Genomic DNA, 21,005 nt, shown 5'->3' with positions numbered 1-21,005 from the left:
GTCATGTCCCCGGTAATTCACACCGTGACATCCCCGGTAATTCAGACTGTCACGTCCCCGGTAATTCAGACTGTCACGTCCCCGGTAATTCAGACTGTCACATCCCCGGTAATTCAGACCGTCACGTCCCCGGTAATTCAGACCGTCACGTCCCCGGTAATTCAGACCGTCACGTCCCCGGTAATTCAGACCGTCACGTCCCCGGTAATGGTAATTCAGACCATGACGTCCCCGGTAATTCAGACTGTCACATCCCCGGTAATTCAGACCATGACGTCCCCGCTAATTTGCACCGTGACGTCCCCGGTAATTCAGACTGTCACATCCCCGGTAATTCAGACCGTCGCGTCCCTGGTACGGTAATTCAGACCATCACGTCCCTGGTAATTCATACCGTCACATCCCCGGTAATTCAGACCGTCACGTCCCCGGTAACGATAATTCAGACTGTCACGTCCCCGGTAATTCAGACCGTGACGTCCCCGGTAATTCAGACCGTGACGTCCCCGGTAATTCAGACCGTCACGTCCCCGGTAATTCAGACCGTCATGTCCCCGGTAATTCAGACCATGACGTCCCCGGTAATTTAGAACACAATGTCTCCACTAACACAGACCCTCAAGCTCCTGCATTCTGTGTAGAAGTGTGTGTTTCACCATCTCCCCCCCCCCCCCACTCACCCCTCAGTCCATGGCCCAGAAGGAAGACATGGAGGAGAGGATCACCACGCTGGAGAAACGCTACCTCGCCGCACAGCGCGAAGCCACGTCCGTGCACGATCTCAACGACAAGCTCGAGACCGAAATCGCCAACAAGGAGTCCATGTACAGGCAGGTGAGTCAACGAGTCCCAGCGCTGCGCGGTGCACCAGCCGCACCGTGCGGTTTACGCAATACGGGGCAGTGCTCACGCACACAAACGCAAACTTGCACTCACATACACGTATGCTGTTTGGTACTCTGGGACTAAAAAAAAAGCTTATGGCAGTTGGTGAGATTTGAATTGTGAGTTGCGCCGAGCGTTGAATAAGCGGTCATGTTCTGGAGCCGTGGAGAATAGGCGGCTCTAGGCTGGCGGAGGACAGTGTGACAGCTTCCTTTGAAGGCAGGAAAGGCCCACGGTGCTTTGGCAGCGGAGCGCTGCGCGGAGCCCGATCGCGCGTCGCCTGAAGTGGCAGCGCTGAATGGGAGGCCTCAGAGCCCTGTTTGTTTTTCAAGAAGGGGCTGAAAGTCACAGCGGCCCTGGCCACAGAATGCCCTCAGCCGCTCTTCTCCCCCATAATGAATGGCGCTTTGTGAGAGACGCTTTTTCAGACACAAACCCTTGAGAAAATATTGGCTTTGTGTAGTGCACCGCGCAAGATTCAAAACGGAAAGAGAACTTCGGGGGGGGGGGGGGGTTTGTGTCGGAAATTGTGAGAAGCTTTGGTATTGAGAAGTGTTAACTGCACATTTGAACTAAGCATTTAAGCTTTCTCCTTGTATTTTATAAACACTGGGCTGTTTGGTGACTCATCTTGTTGAAGCACTGTTCCATCTCATGGATGAGCCCCAACAGTCTGGTATCGACCCCAGACCGCGCCCGTGCCAGCTGTGGCCAGCTGCCCTGCCGGGCGATGGGTAATTGGCGGTAGGGTTGCCCAGGGAGATTTTCAGCCAGCCTGGGTGACGATGTTTTCTCGCACACCAGCGATCCCTGCTGGTGGAACGGGCATTCGCAGTTCCCCTGTTGAGCTGTGCGTGGAGAGTCTTCCTCGGGCTCAGCGCACGCCCGACTTGTCGAGCAGCGCTGGTGAAGCCATGTGCCGCGGATTGACAGTGGAGGTTTCTGAGAGAGTTGCCATGGGAACATTCTGCGTTTCTAATTGGGAGAAATGGGGGGGAAACCATTACGAATTTCCACAAAAAAAAAAACACAATGTGTAAATATTATTGAAAAACTATTATTAATGTTGCTATTATAAATATTCTTTTCAAGATTATGTTTATAATTTGCTCCCTGAAGGCCCTTTATCTGGAATGACATTGATAGCTTTCTGTCAATATCTACTCGTACAGTGGGATGACCGGAGCACAGAATTCAGGATTCAGAGCCTGCAATCATGTGGTTGCAAATGTGGTTTCCAGACCACTGTGCCACATCGCCGCTCCACATGAGTTCTGTGAGGAATTTGACCTTATTCTGACTGTGCTGCGTCAACCGAGCTGTTCAGATTACAAAAGTATAAGTCCTATAAACGGCTGTATAAATAGCCCTGTGAGAATGCGGTGCTCAGCCCTACAGCTGAGCTGCATTGTCCAGGACAGAAACGATCCAGTTGAAGGGTTTATCGATCACCTTTGCTGCAGAGATCAGATGAGCCGCTTCCTGTTAACACTGATGGCTCTAATGACACATGCTGAGTCGGCTGAAGACGCTCGCGCGAGCGCCTTATGTGAGCGTAGCAGCTGGGGCTGAATGCATTGTCAGACCTGTGCTGTCCTGTCCCCCCCCTCCTCAGACTGAAGATAAGAACAGGCAGCTACAGGAGAGGCTGGAGCTGGCTGAGCAGAAGCTGCAGCAGACCATGAGGAAGGCGGAGACCCTGCCCGAGGTGGAGGCCGAGCTGGCCCAGCGGGTGGCGGCGCTCACCAAGGTGAGTCAGCAGTCCCGCCGCCACTCATTCCGTCTCCCGGGATACGGAGGCGGTCCCCACTTTAGGCTTTCCACGCGGTTAGTGCTCCCTCTCCTGGGTCTAACTGTTGTCCCCATGCCACTAGGGAGTCTGTTAACGTAATGTGAATAATGTTTGTGAGGCAAACTGTTAGTTATTGAATATAAATAATTACCATAGCATTAAAGTGTATTTTTAGTACTTGTATCTCTTCATGCAGAAATGCTACGAAAAACTTTGTTTAGGATTCTGAGGGACAGAACCACCTGACAGGAAGTAGTGACAGCAAATGATGATTGTGAAATAAAGGAAATTTTACTAGTGTGCCTGTGGAGGGGGGGTGGTAGTCGTCGGCAAGAATGGTTCATTGCAAAAGAAGACATTGGGGTGAAGCGGATTTGTTTGGGCTTTGAAATTCCTCTTCAATACCTTCTGTCTTTGTCAAACATTAATGAAAATGTCCACTAGCGTCACTGAACTTGACATAGCCAAACATTGTGTAATTTTTTAAAAATACGATAAATTTATGTATTGGGTTAAAAGGAGGCAGTACGGCTGTTTTTGGTACTGTGGCATTTGGGTGAAAATTTATGTGCAGAATTTAATGAGAACTCTCACACAGCCCTTTGCCTTCCCAAGCTGATGGTTATTGTGACTGTCTGCTAATGCACTGCATACTCCATCTGGATGTGCGCTCTGAAAGAGGAGCCAAACCACACTTAACACAATGTTAAGAGGCTAATGTACTCACTTCAGAACTATGCGATGCTTTTCTAACTGTCGTAAGCTTGGCAGCAAAATTGGGATATTAAGCTGCTTTTGTTAATTTTGATGCCAGTTTGCCGGTAATTAAATCCAACAGGAGAGACAGAAGTACTGAACGCTGCACAAACATACAATGGGAAGTTAACATATGATGTAAACATTTTGGCCTCTCAGCAGATCTACTGCCATTTTTCATGGAGCTGCAGTAATGTACCCGTCCAGATTTTCTGTTCCCAGTCATATTTGTAAAAATTGCCTTTCTCTGTGCCCCCTCTGTCGCTCTCTGTCTCTCTCTCTCTCTCTCCCTCCTTCTCACCCTTCCTTTCTGTCTTTCTCTCTCTCTCCCCCCTCCTTCTCCCCCTTCCTCTGTCTCTCTGTCTCTCTCCCCCCTCCTTCTCCACCTTCCTCTCTATCTCTCTCTCCTTCTTTGCCTTCATCTCTCTCTCTCTCTCATTCACTCACTGCCTCATGTCCAGCCATAGCTGTACTAAAGTCCTGTCTCTGCGGTCTCTCTCTCTCTCTCTCCTTTGTGCCCTGTGTGTGGCTCGCCCACTGTAGCCAGACCGCTCACTGTGTGCTGACTCCAGCCTTAAGGAGGCTGTGTCGCAGAGGAAGGTAGAGGACGGCTGCCTGCTGCTTGCTGCTGATCACGCTTTTCACTATTCCTTTTCTATCCCCCCCCCCTTCATTTTTATAACGTAACCATAATTGAAAGTATACCTATCCAAGGACACAGAGGTGTACAGCATTGTAGAGCTCATAGCCGCATTGAATGGGATAGAGATGGTAAATTCCAGTCCTGGATGGCTTTGATCCAGACGATTTTGTTGTTCTCCTACAGTAGAGTCGAACAAATCTTCCAAATAAGGGCAAGTAAGAGATGAAGTTAGGCTCGAGGTGGAAGACCACACATGTAGCCTTCTTGGACTGGAATTACCCATCCCTGGGCTGAATTCACTGTGTATGGGACTCCCTTCATTTCATTTTACACTCATATCAGTAGGAGACAGTTCAGTTGGGAATACATAACGTGGAAAGTTCATGGATTGCATCTCTCTCAGTTCAGGGAAATCAGTTCATCCATGAAAACACACCAGTTTTTCTCAGTTCCATGTGTCCTAACTGAACATTGTGAAACTGACTTAAAAACTCAATGTCCCAGAACCCTCTGTTTTTAAGGCTTGCATTGCTATGGTAGCCAGGCTCCCCCACGCCTCGCTCTATGCTGCGGCCTGGTTGCCTCGCTTTCTTAGCGCATGGTGCTTATGGGCCGGTAGCGGTGCGCGCGGGTTTTGCGCGGGTGGAGGACAGACGGGTGTTAGCCGCGGGGGGTCTGACCACGCCGGTGTCTCCGCAGGCCGAGGAGAGGCACGGGAACGTGGAGGAGCACCTGAGGCAGCTGGAGGCCCACCTGGAGGAGAAGAACCAGGAGCTGCTGAGGGTGAGGAGGAGGGGGGCGGTGCTAGCCGTCAGCCAGCCAATCACCACACCCACCACCACCATAGAATTCCATTGCATTCCAGACAGCATTATGTTACGTAGATGTAACTGGAATGTATGTAGTTTGTGCTACTGCTGGTCACGGCCTCTGCCTCAGCATTGCACCACTCCACTGTATCAACATGGTTGGGCCGACAGATCAGTGGCCTGAACTAATAGGACACGGTAAAGCAGCAGGCGGCATTGTTGAACAGCTCCTAAGGTAATATCGGCCGTCTCACCTCAGTGCATAAGAACAGGTTTCAGGGGAATTCCACCATCTGCTCCCGCAGTCTGTACATTGCTCATTAGCATACATACGCGTGCGGTCGGGTTTGACTTGGTGAGGGTAGCGAACTGAGCGGGTCCGCGGTCTGTTTCGAAGGCGCGGCAGCGGGAGAAGATGAACGAGGAGCACAACAAGCGGCTGTCGGAGACGGTGGACAAGCTGCTGTCCGAGTCCAACGAGAGGCTGCAGCTCCACCTGAAGGAGAGGATGTCCGCTTTGGAGGAGAAGGTAGGAGAGCGGCTGGGCTGGGCTTTCTTTACGTTTTTCTTTACATCGCTTCCTGGGACCTTAATAAACTTCTGCGTCACTTTGCCCGGCTAGAATTCCCTCATCCGAGAACTGGAACACACGAAGAAGCTGATTGAAGAAGCGCACCATGAGAAGGTTAGCGTTCAGTGAACTCATACCGTGTGAAAGTTTTGGAAACTTAACGTTTTGCTCCAGATATGAATGTTGATGTGTTGTTCCTGTTCTTGCTTTCTGTTATTGGAACATGTTTGAGTGCTTCTGCTTGTGCACACGTAATGCTCCCCGTTTAATGTTGTGGAAGATCCAGTGGATTTTCACGAAGCAGGATGACTGAGTAAAACCCGGAACAGCTCTTTTAACTGAAGTCCATGTTCCAGATTTAGGAAGGTTCCGGGTTTTACTGGGTAATCCTGCTTTGTGAAACACGGGTCCTGATCTGTGAGTCAGCCATGCGGCACCGGATTCACCGCTGCGCTCTTCCTCCTCCTCAGGAGCAGCTCCTCATCGAGATGGAGACGGTGCGGGCGGAGAGCGAGCACGGCAGGAACAGGAGCAACTCCCTGCTGCAGCACGGGTAAGCCGCGGGGTCCGCCGGTCTTCCCTCCCTCCCTCCGTCCGTCCCTTCCTCCTTCATCCTCCCCCGCTCTCTCTCCCCCCCCCCCGCAGGCGCTCCCCCCTGGGCAGCACCCCGGACTTCCGGTACCCGGTCTCGGCCTCGTCCATGATGGAGAACCACACGGACATCTACAACAGCGCCATGGTGCTGCGGCGGCCGCAGAAGGGCCGCGTGGCCGCGCTCAGGGACGAGCCCTCCAAGGTGAGCCCGGCGACGCCGGCGTCCCGCCGCTGGTAAACTACCGGGTCTCGGCGGGGGTTTTGGCTCGTTGTTCTGCTACGTTTGTCTCGTCATTTAAACACGCACGGTTTCAATGGAAGACCCTCACCGGGTTTGAGTTATGGTTCATCGTTCTCTTGTTTCTGTTTCCCCATCTTTCTTGCCTCAAGGGACACCAGAAACATGTAAGTGAACGTGTGAGACGTCTGTATCCTCTTTAAATACAGTGCTTTATTTGCCAGTGTTGTAAGCTGTTGGGTAAAGGGCAAGCACCTGCTAGTTAGCACTCGTTTGATAGCACTGCCGTTGGACACTGAATGGAGTGATCACTGATTTGACTGTTTGAAGTTTTGCTTTGAGCACCTTTAGCATCCTCTTTTTCACACTGAATTAAGGGCACATCTACCAGTGCATCCTGGTGAACATTGCTCAAAAGAGCAGAAGCTGAAGATTTTCTCAGCTCCTCTACAGAGACCAGGCACTGACTTATATTTCCCTGTCTTTTCTCCCCCTTCTCTCCTGTCCTCCCTCCCTCGCTCCTTCCCCCCTTCCCCCAGGTACAGACGCTGAACGAGCAGGAGTGGGAGCGCGTGCAGCAGGCCAACGTGCTGGCCAACGTGGCCCACGCCTTCGAGAGCGACGTGGACATCTCGGACATTGAGGACGACCGCGAGACCATCTTCAGCTCGGCGGACCTGCTCTCCCCCGCCGGCCAGGCCGACGCCCAGACGCTCGCCATGATGCTGCAGGAACAGCTGGACGCCATCAACACCGAGATCAGGCAAGGAAGGCTTCCAGAGCAGCCGCGCACGTGGTTCAGTGCCATTCGGCTATGCATGCTTTTGTAGATTTATCCAGGATTTGTGTGAATTAACATTGATTCAACGTTTTCAGAGATAATCCTTCAAGGTTGTATTAGCCATTTGTTAGAAAAGTCTCTAAATTGATGCAAGTCCGTGGTCAAGCACCCACTTTATGTATTACTAATAAATGGTCATTAATTTGATTAGTAATGCGACTATCACACACAAAATTGATATTGGAGTCTGAAAATAGTATGACCGCGGTCCGTGAAAGCCTGTCATAGCTGTGATACCACTTCTGGTCTTGTTCTGGGTGAGTGTGTTGCGTGTGTGGTACTCTAGTTTGACGCAGTCTCTCTGAGCTGCTGTGTTCTGGGTGAGTGTGTTGCGTGTGTGGTACTCTAGTTTGACGCAGTCTCTGTGAGCTGCATGGTCTGGGTGAGTGTGTTGCGTGTGTGGTACTCTAGTTTGACGCAGTCTCTGTGAGCTGCATGGTCTGGGTGAGTGTGTTGCGTGTGTGGTACTCTAGTTTGACGCAGTCTCTGTGAGCTGCATGGTCTGGGTGAGTGCGTTGGGTGTGTGGTACTCTAGTTTGACGCAGTCTCTGTGAGCTGCATGGTCTGGGTGAGTGCGTTGGGTGTGGTACTCAGTCTCTCTGAGCTGCGCGTTCCCGGCGCCTGGCGTTTTTAACGCGGCTCGTCCCCCGCAGGATGATCCAGGAGGAGAAGGACAGCGCGGCGCAGCGGGCGGAGGAGCTGGAGAGCCGCGTGGGCGGCGGGGACTCCCTGGGGGGGCACTTCCGCTCGCTGGGCTCCCTCCCCCCGCCCTTCGCCGGCTCCTCCCTGGCCGGCTCCTCGCCCCCCGGCTCCGGAACCTCCACGCCCCGGCGGGCGAACCGCAGCCCCAGCCGCGAGGTGGACCGCATGGGCGTCATGACCCTGGTGAGCCCCGCGGCCCCTCCCTCCCGCCTCACACTCTTCCGCCAACTCCGCCATGTGACACCTCAGACTGAGGCTATGTAGCGGATATGGACACAGACACCACACTATCCAACTTTCACAGTGTAGTCTTTTAAAATGTGCTCCCCTCGCTGTGTAAATGAATTATAGCCGAAATAAAAGAAAGTTTTGAGGCCAGGTTGTGTTCTAAGCAAGCAGGACTCCACCATGGTCTTACAGAGTCAGTACATCAACCTATATCGGTGCTAACCAGACTTCCACAGAACACCACATCAGGGGCTTCATATGAAACACTGACCTACCCTTCCACAGAACACCATATGAAGGGCTTTGTATGAAACACTGACCTACACTTCCACAGAACACCATATAAAGGGTGAAACACTGACCTACTTATTTACCCAGAGCGACTTGCATAGCTCTTGTACACTCTTCCTCTGAACACCACCCTGGGGCTTTCTATTGAAAACACAGATTAGAGATATCTCATAACGAATCTCGGGGAGAAGAGTGAAACGTTAACCACTGTTTGTGATGAATGACCTTTTTCCAATCAGTTCATTGATTAAAGTCTTGCACAGTCCTGCCCCGTGTTTGACTGCTAGTTTCCCCATTTAAACTTCGCTTCAGAATTTTCTAGAATGCAACTGTTTGAATATGCCCTTGTTTAATGCTCTCTAACATATCTTCTGTTTTTGTTTGTTAGTTACGTACTGTGCACATGCATTAGTATATCATCTTGTGAAATGGTTTTTGTTCAGTGTTTTGTCCCATTTTTATTTTTATTTTTTATTGTTTAACACCCTTTTGTAATCCCACAGCACTCCTTCTATGACCCATATGTAATCCAGAGGTCCCTATACCATCAGACCGTAGCTTACTCACCATACCCCTACGCTAGCTCCACCCCTCCTTATAGCTATTCGCCATACTGCATCCAGGTACCTCCCCCCACCCCTCAACCCTGGCGACGCCCCCGAGAGTCACATTCTCACCAGTGCCAGTGCGCACACATTAAAGAGAAAGGTCAGGTTAGCAGACCGTGTGAAAAGGAGCCCAGCGTGCTTTGGCTCGCGGCTTCCTGTAATTATTGACTGCCGTTTGTCAGCTTAGCACGTTTAAACTGTGAATATGTTTTTGCTGCTAAAGACCACTGAGATTCCTCTCGCTGGACTGCACTCGTCGCTGCCTCAGAACCTCTGCGGCCTTAATCTTGTTTGTCCATCTCTTTTCCTGCTTGTGTTTTGCTTTGCGGGGAAAAAGAGGAAACTATGTAACTAAACTCTGTCAGATAACGCTATCACTAAATAGCCTGTTCCAGATATACTGCATTCCCTGGCCTCAACATTTAAGGGTTGAGCTTAGAGAGGCTGGTTGTTGGTTTCACATATTGTTTTTTATTGACTATTTAGTTTTGTGTTATAATAAAACACAATGCAGTGAGCTGTTATATAGCGCTATTCATGCTTACATCCAAGGGCTCTTTACAAGAAAATTGCAACTAAAGCTCCAGTATGTACGTACGTGCAAATTCGATCTGATGAAGTGGCAGTGTAGAACTGCTCCTCGTGAGAATGTGAGAATGTGATCTCGGAGTCGATGCTGTGGCTGACGTCGGCCAACCCCCACCTCCACCTCCACCGCTCCTTCCACCCGAGTGTTCTCTGAGTGTTACTCCACCCTTATCTGTGTCTGCAGTCATTACTCCACAAACGGTTTGGTCTGTGGTGCATTACTGCACTAGCATGATCCATCAGACTGGCTCATCCACATTTACTGCACTAAAAATAACACTTAACTTCCTACTTATGGAGTGCTCCCCCCCCCCATCTATCTCTCATTCTCCCCACCTTTGTCTGCAGTGCTTTGCTAAGGTTGTGCGTTAAATTTGTTTTGCTAACTGGTTTTTCTACCCACTCTGCTTTCCATGCTTCCGACAGCCTAGTGACTTACGGAAACACCGCAGGAAGGTAAATGTAGGAAGTTTCTAATGGCCAAACGCACAGTATCTGATCTCACCACAACATTTCCCTGAAGACCGCATTTATTTGCTCTTTCTTCTGGGTACACAGGGCACACGCCAAGCTCAGTTACAGGCTGGCTTTGGCAGTCTGACCAAATGCTTATCTTAGGTGTCATTTTTGTATGTATTGGAACTGCACCCTGAGATTTACGATGTATTCCCGGATAATGTTTGCCAAACAGCCCCCTGCCCGCCCCCCCCCCCAGTTCCTGAAAAACACACAAGGTTGCAGTAGAGGCTAGCCAAGACTTATTCAGCTTGTTTGCAATAGGCTGTACCATCTTATGCCTTAGTCAATTTCTCTTTAGCTCGATTCGCCACGGTGTTGCTAACAGCTTTCTGTCTGTTGGCTTGTAACGGAACAAACAGACAAGAGAAACGGTCGAAACGATTTATCTTGAGGACAACAGGAAGAGAGCTATGAGCAGCTAAAATAGCCATGCTTAAAATAACCCCAGACCCACCCACCCCTCCCCGGCCTGAGTTAATGCTGGAGAGGACCCCCGTATAATGAATGCTTTCCTGCCCTTTTCCCCCTGTGTAGTCTGCGCAGGATGACAAAGCTACAATAAAGTGTGAGACGTCGCCTCCTTCAACCCCGCGCACCATGAGACTCAACAAGGGAGCCGTTCACGCCGCCAGCCACGAAGACATCCGGGATATCAGGAGGCAAGTGACTGTGTCTGTGTCAGGGCTTTGACTGTGTTTGTATCAGGGCTTTGACTGTGTCTGTGTCAGGGCTTTGACTCTGTTTGTATCAGGGATTTGACTGTGTCTGTGTCAGGGCTTTGTGACTGTGTCAGGGATTTGACTGTGTTTGTATCAGGGCTTTGACTGTGTCTCTGTCAGGGCTTTGTGACTGTGTCAGGGATTTGACTGTGTCTGTGTCAGGGCTTTGTGACTGTGTCAGGGATTTGACTGTGTCTGTGTCAGGGCTTTGACTGTTTCTGTGTCAGGGATTTGATTGTGTCTGTATCAGGGATTTGACTGTGTGCCTTGATGTATAGACAGAACCAATCAAAACCCTGATGCAGCGCTATATAACTCTTGCCATTGAAAAGCCTAGGCTCTACTTGTCCATGAGGACTGTGGTTTGTGTAACTGCTGCCAGTGCATAGCCCATACAATGCTGCAGAAGAGAATGTGTAAGTGCATAAGCATGCACATAAAGGCCTGGCTGTGCTGGCTAAGGGGGTAGCAGCACACTCTGAATGGGAGCTCATGTAACAGCCTGCTCTCCTGGCCTGCGCAGCTCTGCCGGCTTTCAGGACGGCCAGGGCAGCAACCCCAGCAGCAGCAACAGCAGCCAGGACTCGCTCAACAAGGCCGCCAAGAAGAAGGGCATCAAGTCCTCCATCGGGCGCCTCTTCGGAAAGAAGGAGAAGGGCCGGCCCGGCCCCCCCGGCAAGGAGTCCCCCAGCCAAGGTTTGTTATCTGCCTACACCTCCCAGAATCCTCAGCAATGCTCCTCCCACTGTTTTTGTGCGATGCACCACAGCCCTCAGTTTGTCAGCACTGTTCCCATAGTGCCACGATCCTGCCAGTTTCCAAGACCTGTTTATATTCACTAAACACAATGACTGGTTAATTGAGCCTAATAATTGATCCAGTTAGGCAAATAAGCTTTTTGTTGCAGTGCATTGGATTTTCCTAACTGCTGTTGACTTGAATTTTAAAGAGGAGTATTAAAATGAATTGCTGTCACTGCCAGTGAGTGCTGACTAAGGCCTTTGTATATTAATGTTAAGCTTGTTGATTGCTGATTTTGGTGCAGTTGACTTGACTGAATGTACGTGAATGTTGGCTCCATCCAGCAGGTACCCCTGAAGCTGAGAACTCTGCCCAGGATGCCTTAGGACTTGGCAAACTGGGAGGCCAGGGGGAGAAGAACAGGAAACTGCAGAAAAAGTAGGTTGTTCACTTCCTGCCTCTGGGCATCAATTGTGCAGCCATGTACCATAAATAGAACAGCGCCCAGAGTGGACTAATCTTTCCTCATCTTGGTCTCATGCTCTCAGATCACCATGCCAGATAATTCACTCTTTTCCTTAATTTAATCAGTGCTTCGTTTTCAGTGGTCTTGATCAAAGCCAAATTTGATATTCCTTGATTTATTCATGATTCACGATTCTTTTCATTTATTCATGATTCATGATTCATTTTATTCATGCATCTTCATCAAAAAAGCAATGAAATCCATGTTACAGTTGGATTTAATGCTGTCATTCCATTTGAGTTCGATTTCATGTCATTCGGCTTGACATAATGATTCTTAATTTTGCTGTGCCTTGTTTTTCAAACCCTCACAAAAATAATATGGATTAATTATGTCGATAGGCTTCAGTGATTCATGGACTAATCCAATAGGAGCTATAAAAAATGATTAGTCTAATCTGTAGTGGAATCATTTGATTTAGTTCTAGTTTGCCTAGTCTTGCTTTTGCCTTTTTTTGTGTTTGTCTCGTTTTTGCTGATTTGTCCTTGTTTTATTCCACCCTCCATCTTTTTCATATCACGTAGTCCCAAAAGCGGGTAAGTCCATGCATCCTCCTCCGTGATTTCTCCTCTCTCTGCCTTGGGCTACGCTCTGCCACGGAATGCTCTAACGCACCCCAAAGACCCTCTCCCCAAACCGCTCGCCAACAATCCCACTCATTCTATCTTTCTGAACCCAAATTAGCTTTTGAAAAGAGGAAAGGCTTAGCGTTTTGAGAGCCGTTTTACTTCACTTGTGCTTTATCAGCATCTTTAACACATGTTGGCTTTAGCCTTTGGTACTTCCTGTTTTCGTTTCATTTTCAGTGAAGTGCAAATACGTGTTTCATTATTCGACGTGAGGCTTTTTTTCCCCTCAGTGAAGTCACTCTAAATGGTGAAATTGTTTCAAAAAATTCCATCTGTACTGAGGATGTTTTACTTGTAGTGCTAACTTGACAGCCAGCTGAACTCAACGAGTTAATTAACTAAGATGTAGATGAGGACATTATTCTGCAGTGAATAGGTTCTGGTTTTGAACCTGTAAGAATGATTGCTCATTTTTCTTTGAGGATAGTGACATCATCCTTGTAATGGTCGTGTCTGTCTAACACTTTTTTCCCACTGAGTGCTATAATTAGCTATAAAACTTGTTCTACAAAAGCAATGCCTCATTCTGGCTGTTTCTGTCAACCTGTGAATGACTCTCTGCATGGAGTTCTGAACCCTGGCTGTCTAACGATGCTTCATAACGTTTATGAAAGATTATTCATGCAGTTTAAAATCAATGCTGTGTGTGTGTACGTCTGTGTGTGTGTGATAGAGAGTGTGAGAGAGACCCTATAGCTCAGACTTGCACTGTGCGTTATACTAAACAAAATATATGTTGGCTTTTCCGGTCTGAAGCTTTGCCTGTATACATACCTTCTCTGAATGTGCTACAGTGATACTCAGGGTCTTCATTTTTCTCTTATGTCAGGGTTTGGCTGTGTCAAGGCATACGTTTACTGTGTGTGGCGGGTGTGGTGTGAGTGTGTACATGTGTGTGAGGCTGTGTGTCTGAGTGTGTGAGTACGTGTTTGTGTCTACGCGTGTGTAAGCTGTCTTGTGGTCTGTGGCAGGCACGAGCTCCTGGACGAGGCGCGGAGGCTGGGCCTGCCCTTCGCTCAGTGGGACGGGCCCACAGTGGTGGTATGGCTGGAGGTGAGCCCTGCTCCATCCCCACACAGCTCACTGTAAAGCCCTATAAAACACGCCTTCATATAGCCTATACACCTGTATGTAGAGCCACAGGCTCCCGATCCAGTCCGCAGTGCTGTGTAGCGCATGCTAGCAGACAGCCGGCGCTCGTTAGCCCTGCGCTGAGCGATGCCCCCTCTCTCCCTCCCAGCTGTGGGTGGGCATGCCCGCCTGGTACGTGGCGGCCTGCCGGGCCAACGTGAAGAGCGGCGCCATCATGTCGGCGCTGTCCGACACGGAGATCCAGCGGGAGATCGGCATCAGCAACCCGCTGCACCGGCTCAAGCTGCGCCTGGCCATCCAGGAGATCATGTCCCTGACCAGCCCCTCGGCCCCGCCCACCTCCCGCACGGTACGTAATAAGCCCCTCCCCTTAGATGGGAAGGTACCAGCCCCTCTGCCCCTCCTCCCCCTCTCAAATATACATGTCACCTGGCTCTACCACTCTGCTCCATGTCCAACCGAAACTAAATCATAGACCCATCTCTAATAAAGACATAATACACCACTCGTCAGTCATCTAGAACTTTTTTTTTCCTTTGCTACAGCAGTCCATATAGTACAAGTCTGATTTGACTCAGACCTGGCTGCGTGTTGACCTTTCTCCCGGCTGTAAAAATCTCCCAGTAACTGAGGGAACGCATAGCCCTTAGCCTGTAGGATATAGCCATTGTGCTGTGCGTCAGACTCCTCCTGTGAATACGTCCGCTGTCTGGAAGACGAAGATGTGTATTACACTTAGATGGACTTAAATGGATCTTAATTGGAGATATTGAGTCCAGAATGTTTTCTTGTTTTCACTAATGGTGTGTAGTATATGTAAGTATGCTTTTTTCTGTGTTTTTTTTATTTAAAAAATGAATGACATATTTTTAGATATTTGTGAAGGCTAAAGCCAGAGCAGACTCTTTGTTTTTGTCTGAAGTGGTTGCTGCATTATCACTCACACTTCTCCGATAGGCTGCATGCCCTTTTCACACTAACACTAAGCAACATAACAAATCCACCACCAAATCCTGTATCTCTCTGCATGATACACTCACTGCTCACAAATGTTAATTGTGAAAATGACAACGGTTCCTCTCGAGTGATTTTAATCCGGCTACCAGCCGTATTCGTACAGCATGAATAGGTTTCGCTCGTTGCCACTGCTCGCCGCTCAATTAATGACCCTGTGCTCAATGTTCCACCTCCTGTCCTCTTTTGTCCTTTGTTTCCGCTCTCCTAACACACGGGACTGTGCTTGTGTCACTCACTCTGGGGGTCACGTGATTAGTCCACGGGCAATGTGTGGGTCACGCACGAAGAGATGGAGAGCCTCGCGGCCACGCCTCAGACGGTTAGTCACATGACTGGGTTCCACCCGTCCCCTCCGCCGTCCTGAGGCCACGCTAGTCTTAGCCTAGCATAATTAACATAGTTACTGTTGTAGCTTTAAAACTTCGGGCCTGTTGAGACGTATGTTTTAAATGCTGCACCTTTAAACTGTTGTTAAGTCTTGTTTGTTCTTCTTTCTTCATAAATGATTGGCCTGTGTAATTGCATCTACGGGTAAATTGATCAAATCGAAGAACAAATTTCAGGCTAAACAAAGTGCTCTTTTGCTGTGGTAAACTCAACATTCCAGTATTTTGTAAATGCTGGTGTGCTGAATTTAATGTCCAAACCCTTCTACCCAGCTGTTTTCTTTGGGGTCAATCATAAAATGAATTAAAGAAGCTGAACATCTGTTCGTAGTTTGAGAGCTTCCTGAAGCTCCACCAACACAGAAATGGAAAATAGTAGAACCCTGGGTGTCCACTGGCTCTTTTGGAATTTTAAGGTGTTTTTATAAGGCCAGTTCTTTCCTTCCTATTTCAGTGCTTCTCAAACCCCCTGGTGGTCTATTGCTATCTGTAGATATGTTTTCGGCAGTTATTATCAACAGGCACACAGTTAGCAGGCACACTATTCCCATAAATTATTTAAACAGGTTTTATTAAGCAGTGCTTATTATTTATTCTAAATAATCAAATTAAATTTAGCTTATATGGAGGTGTTTACATGGTCCACCCTACGGATGTTCTTTTAGCTTATTGGTTGTGGGGGGGGGGGGGGGCAATTTCTTATCAGATAACCATTAAAACCGTAACATTTGACCCTTAAATCTGTTCCAGATGTATGGAATTAGTTAACAATCAGTTAACAATGTATGGAATTGCATAAATGTGAAACGCAGCACACACATGATCCTTTCAAATCTGAGCTGTTAAGCCTAATTTTGCTATAGAAAAGAAACCATTCTAAAAATAACCAAAAACATTTTTTCCTGATGTTTTTGTCCAACAAATCATAAGTTTGATTCCTTATTTAAACTTTTAACATGCACATTTTTAGAGCATCAATGAACACTGGTTTGCTTAGCTTGTTAGGCGTGTTAGCTGCTTTGTAATTTGGCTGCCGTGGTGCTGCTGGCAGTGCTTCATTGGGGTTGTCCCTCTTTTCTGATGTGGTTGAGCCTAGTTCTGGATCTGCCCCATGAAAACGCACATTTTAAACGGCAAAGTCAAATTCATTGACCATAAGGCCGCCACTTTTTTGTCAATGGCGATTGTTTTTTTTTTTGTTCCAGTAATTTTCTTTTTCATTTTGTGTCTTCATGATTTATTTCTTTTTTGTACGATAAAATTATATCCTCAGTCCACCAAGTTATTTGTATTTGGTTGTCTGTTCAGAAGAAGGGAGTTTGAGAACCACTGTTGTATGAAATTTGCTTTCAGGGCCTTGGGTGATCTCTGTTGTCTGCTGTTCTGAACTACTTAACTCTGCTAACCACTAACAGTCTTCTCTCTCTTGTGCCTCTAACACGCTAACGTCAGGAGGATGAGGAGGGTAGCTGGGCCCAGGTTAGCACCTTCTCTTCATCTTCCTCAGCGATCAGGAGAACGCGCGGTGATAGGCCTTGCAGTGGGATTATTGCACTGCACATTGATTTCCTCTGAAAACTTGCAGGGCCTTGTGTCTGAGGGACTAACACATTTCTCAATGGATGACTGAGATGCCAGCTTGTTTTGAGTGGAAGCTAGTCTTTTATGAACAGCCTTTTGTGAAAAGGCCCATGTTCTTACTGAAATCTGGTACCATGTTCAAGTTGAAAACCTTGACTGTGACTTTTAGGAATATTTAAATTCTGCTGTGTTTGCCAGCCACTCCATAACCCTGCGTGTATTATGAAAGTACCGGTATATATGCAGGGATAAGTAATACCCCTTGTTTTCTTGCATTGTTCTTCAGTCCTCCATTAGCTAGTGGCCAGGTCTCAATTGCCTCTTTATCAACCCCAATTCTCAAACAATTATCCCATTTGTACCACCTCAATAATCTAAGCTGATAAAGGAATTTGCACTAATTAAGCACCGATTGATGATTTACAAGTGACACTCGCATGTTAAATTCATTTTGATTGCTTATGGACATGCTGCAGTATTTTTAACTGTTGTACAGGGGCATGATTGGTTTTGTTAGAAGCAGTGGGAAATGCCCCCATTAAAAATGAGAGTAGCTATATAACATTTAACTCTCACAAGAAAGTACAAAAAAATAATAAATTCAGGATTCAGCTGGATTCAAGTAACTAATCACGTTCTTCATTCAAGACATTAAGTCACAGTCTTAAGTGAAATACCTGGGGCCACCACAGTGAGGCGCTAGGACCAGCAGTGACTCACTCACCTACAGCGTAAGCCCTTTCCCCAGGGCCTTCTCTGTCATTACGGCCTCACTCAGTCACTGCCTAAGACAACGTCTCCCTCTTTACGCCCAGCCATGTGCCCTACTGAAAGTGCTTACTGGGAAAGGGTGCTGGGTTAACTCACTCTTAGAGGGCTCTAGTCCACAGGACTAGAGTCAGCAGTATGCAGTTGCATAGTGTGGGTGGCCAACATTATGCGATTGCATGGTGCAGATGGCCAGGAATATGCGATTGCATATTGCGGATTGGCAACAGTACACGATTGGATACTGTGGATGGCCAGGCCTATGAGAGTACCGTATGGTCGTATCTAAGAGTGCCACAGGTTCATACGGAAACAGACTGTACCGCGTGCTGTTGGACCTGCTTTGGCCCCCCATATGATCCATCTGAATAAAGCAACAGCACAGTCACCCCATTATGCATATAATGTGAAGATTTCATTGATAGTGAAGATGACAGTCAGACATTGACAGTAATTTTAACTCATTATGATTTACAAGGACACTTCTACAGTATTTTCTACAGTATAGGCCAGGTGTTCTCTCTTGGCCATACGTATCATGCAGTTTTTAATTAATTGTACTAAGTCCACATTTGTACTGCGTTACCAAGGTCCAAAGACGCTTCCACGTTTCAAGTAGCTCTTGATATTTTAAAATCACCACTGTTTTGGATAATCCTATGAAATGGGACTGATTAGCTCCTCCTGATAAGGAACAGTGAGTGGTTTTGAACTCTTGTTTAGTGGCCTGTCACAAACAGGACTCTGAACTGCTGATGTCATACAGAAGCAGTTTGTAACCCATGCATTCAGGGTAAACTGTAGGAGAGAAAATATTGTGTTCCCACTCATGAATGGTCAGCAGTTAAGATGTAAATACGCCATGTTTACCCACGAACGTCGCAAAGTATTTGTTTAAAAATGCAGTGTGTATTGCATGATTGCTCAAAAGGTTACTAACACTTTCTCGCTGTCCTTGGGACTGTGGATCTGCTCGTCAGAGCATATGCATTATTCCCCCTAGTGGTAATATGGGGAATTGCAGAGACTGCTTAGTCAAAATGGTGGCACTTGGCAACTTGGTAATGCTTCAGGATAGCGGGCCGTAGCAGTCGCTTTGTGGCGGTATCGGTGCCTCTCTGACGACAGCCTGTGTGCGCAGACGCTGGCGTACGGCGACATGAACCACGAGTGGATCGGCAACGAGTGGCTGCCCAGCCTGGGCCTCCCGCAGTACCGCAGCTACTTCATGGAGTGCCTGGTGGACGCCCGCATGCTCGACCACCTGACCAAGAAGGACCTGCGCGGCCAGCTCAAAATGGTGGACAGCTTCCACAGGCAAGGGAACCTACCGTTCTGTGCTTCATTTTACCAAGTTCCCTTTTTTTCCTTTCACAAACAAAGCCATTTTGTGCTCTATTGTTTTTTTTAACCTCTGATCTAACTATCAGTACTGGAGTTCTAGAATTTTGAGGGGGAAAAAAAAAACACATTCCAAACAACCTACTTCAAAGGCCTAAATGGCTTCCAGAGCAGAGTTTAGATTTGATGCAAAATTAGATTTAACATGCAAGCCTCTGACCTCGATTGGGTGTTCGTGGAATGGAATGTATAAATAACCAGTCATATGAATATTCAATTTTGAGCATCGGTAAGCATAAAATAAACATAGCAACACTTCTTTTTCACTTGTCTTCACTTCCTTCGCAACAGAAATAGTTTCCAGTGTGGTGTGATGTGTCTACGGCGGCTAAACTACGACAGGAAAGAGCTGGAAAGACGGCGAGAACAATCCCAAATGGAAATGCAAGGTAAAAAAAAAATGAAGAAGCTATGGCCTTTCATATTTTCTGTCTTTTACCGATAAGTGTTGCTCATAGCTGTTTGTGAAGCCCAGGGTGCATAATGTGGACAGGAAGTCTATTTGCAACTGCCCTTTATTCATTGTGTCTTACATTTATGGCTCATCTTGCGTTTATAGCTCATTATACAGACTAATGGCTCTGTTCAAGGATATGTCCCAGTGGGCCTGTCCAGAAATTGAATCCACTCTGCTTGAGTTCTGAATTAGATACTCGCACAATCGTATCACGCAGCTGGCGAGAAGTTAATGCCAGGTAATGAATAATTTGTGCGCTGGAGGGCTGAACAGTGTGTTTGTGTGTGTGTGCGCGTGTGTGCTTGTGTCTGTGTGTGTATATGTGTGTGTGCGTTTGTGTGTGTTTTTGTGTGTGTGCTTTAAGATGTGTTGGTGTGGAGCAACGAGCGGGTGATAAACTGGGTGCAGTCCATCGGACTGAAGGAGTACGCCAACCACCTGCTGGAGAGTGGGGTGCACGGAGCCCTGCTGGCCCTGGACGAGACCTTCGACCACAACGCCCTCGCCCTGCTGCTGCAGGTCCCCACTCAGAACATTCAGGTGCGTACTCAACTAACATCCAGCATCTACACACCCACAGTGCTTTATGGAGGCCTTCGGAACAAATACTCTGTACAGAGTCTTTGGCATCTGTTAGAGACGTACTGAGCCAACAGAATATCTGTTAAACCTAAATACATATTGTATTAAAATAACAAATGGGCAGGTGCCAAAAAACTGTAGATGTGGGGTGCTCTGTGGTGTATTTGTTGGTCTTGCACCGTTGTTTAATGAATGCATCTGTCAGTGTGCTGTGAGAAGCTTTAAAATTATTTACTGTATGCACCAAATTACCATTTCATTTTCCCAATTTAATGCTCCCTTTCTCCACTAGTCTCATGCTCCAAATGTCTCACAAATAACATTGATCAACTTATGAAAGAAAAATATCTGTACACAATGCATTATCTGTGCCTTAGCAAACACTGTAATCATATTCCGACCTCCATATTATACCTCCAAAACAACGGAGTCCTAAAGCCCATTGCTCCGATCATGAACAGCAATGCAAAATGTGATGCTGATAAGGAATTTCAAAATCCATATCCCTATGAGTGGTGCATCGCACAGGTACGTGCGTAATGGAATGCTGTAATAGGCAGCCTGGGTTCCATACCTGGAACAGAGCAGAGGGGGAAATTCCAGTGGTCAGAAATGAATAGTCCTACCATGTCTTTCTTCCACCCATTTCCACATGTGGAACAGAGCATAAGCAGGGGTGTTTAACGTTTTCTCTCCCCCTTCCCACCCAGGCACGGGCAACCCTGGAGAGGGAGTATAACAGCCTCCTGGCCCTCGGCACCGAGAGAAGAATGGAGGAGGTGAGCGCTAACGTAGATACCCACGGAGACGAGACCTTTTCCAGTGTTACTGAGGGGCCACCCCCTGCCAGGGTGGTAGCCCTTCACAGTGGACTGTAGGACATAGCGTTGTGCATAATGACATTATTGCATAAGCAGGGTGAAATGAAAGTCAAGGAAGCAATCATGTCTTCATTGATGATGTAACTGCAGAGAATTCTGCAGCAGCAGTATTAATTCTGAACTGAATCTGCTCAAGTTCAACCAAATGCCTCCAGACATA

At 47.7% G+C, this 21,005-nt stretch overlaps 1 protein-coding gene across 10 annotated transcripts in view; it reads left to right on the top strand.

Moving 5' to 3' along the window:
• Positions 1–21,005, top strand: part of ppfia1 (PTPRF interacting protein alpha 1) — a 54,308-nt gene that overhangs the window by 28,423 nt on the left and 4,880 nt on the right. The window contains exons 8-30 of one of the 10 annotated variants that reach the window (XM_064336244.1): positions 688–834; positions 2,501–2,635; positions 4,776–4,859; positions 5,283–5,414; positions 5,508–5,570; positions 5,927–6,009; positions 6,102–6,252; positions 6,441–6,455; positions 6,834–7,051; positions 7,783–8,014; positions 9,973–10,002; positions 10,600–10,724; positions 11,308–11,480; positions 11,870–11,963; positions 12,576–12,587; positions 13,652–13,733; positions 13,921–14,121; positions 15,046–15,108; positions 16,628–16,654; positions 18,666–18,841; positions 19,217–19,314; positions 19,747–19,922; positions 20,675–20,743. In XM_064336244.1, coding sequence (XP_064192314.1) covers positions 688–834; positions 2,501–2,635; positions 4,776–4,859; positions 5,283–5,414; positions 5,508–5,570; positions 5,927–6,009; positions 6,102–6,252; positions 6,441–6,455; positions 6,834–7,051; positions 7,783–8,014; positions 9,973–10,002; positions 10,600–10,724; positions 11,308–11,480; positions 11,870–11,963; positions 12,576–12,587; positions 13,652–13,733; positions 13,921–14,121; positions 15,046–15,108; positions 16,628–16,654; positions 18,666–18,841; positions 19,217–19,314; positions 19,747–19,922; positions 20,675–20,743 — 2,586 coding nt within the window. Of the gene's footprint in view, positions 1–687; positions 835–2,500; positions 2,636–4,775; positions 4,860–5,282; positions 5,415–5,507; positions 5,571–5,926; positions 6,010–6,101; positions 6,253–6,440; positions 6,456–6,827; positions 7,052–7,782; positions 8,015–9,972; positions 10,003–10,599; positions 10,725–11,307; positions 11,481–11,869; positions 11,964–12,575; positions 12,588–13,651; positions 13,734–13,920; positions 14,122–15,045; positions 15,109–16,627; positions 16,655–18,665; positions 18,842–19,216; positions 19,315–19,746; positions 19,923–20,674; positions 20,744–21,005 lie in introns of all 10 variants that reach the window. The other 9 variants (XM_064336243.1, XM_064336247.1, XM_064336245.1 and 6 more) reach the window with 9 other exon arrangements.

Source organism: Anguilla rostrata, chromosome 5 (genome assembly GCF_018555375.3).
Source record: "Anguilla rostrata isolate EN2019 chromosome 5, ASM1855537v3, whole genome shotgun sequence".
Lineage (NCBI taxonomy): Eukaryota > Metazoa > Chordata > Actinopteri > Anguilliformes > Anguillidae > Anguilla > Anguilla rostrata.
The sequence above is the reverse complement of the archived record's forward strand: the minus strand, read 5'-3'. Positions and strand labels throughout refer to the sequence as shown.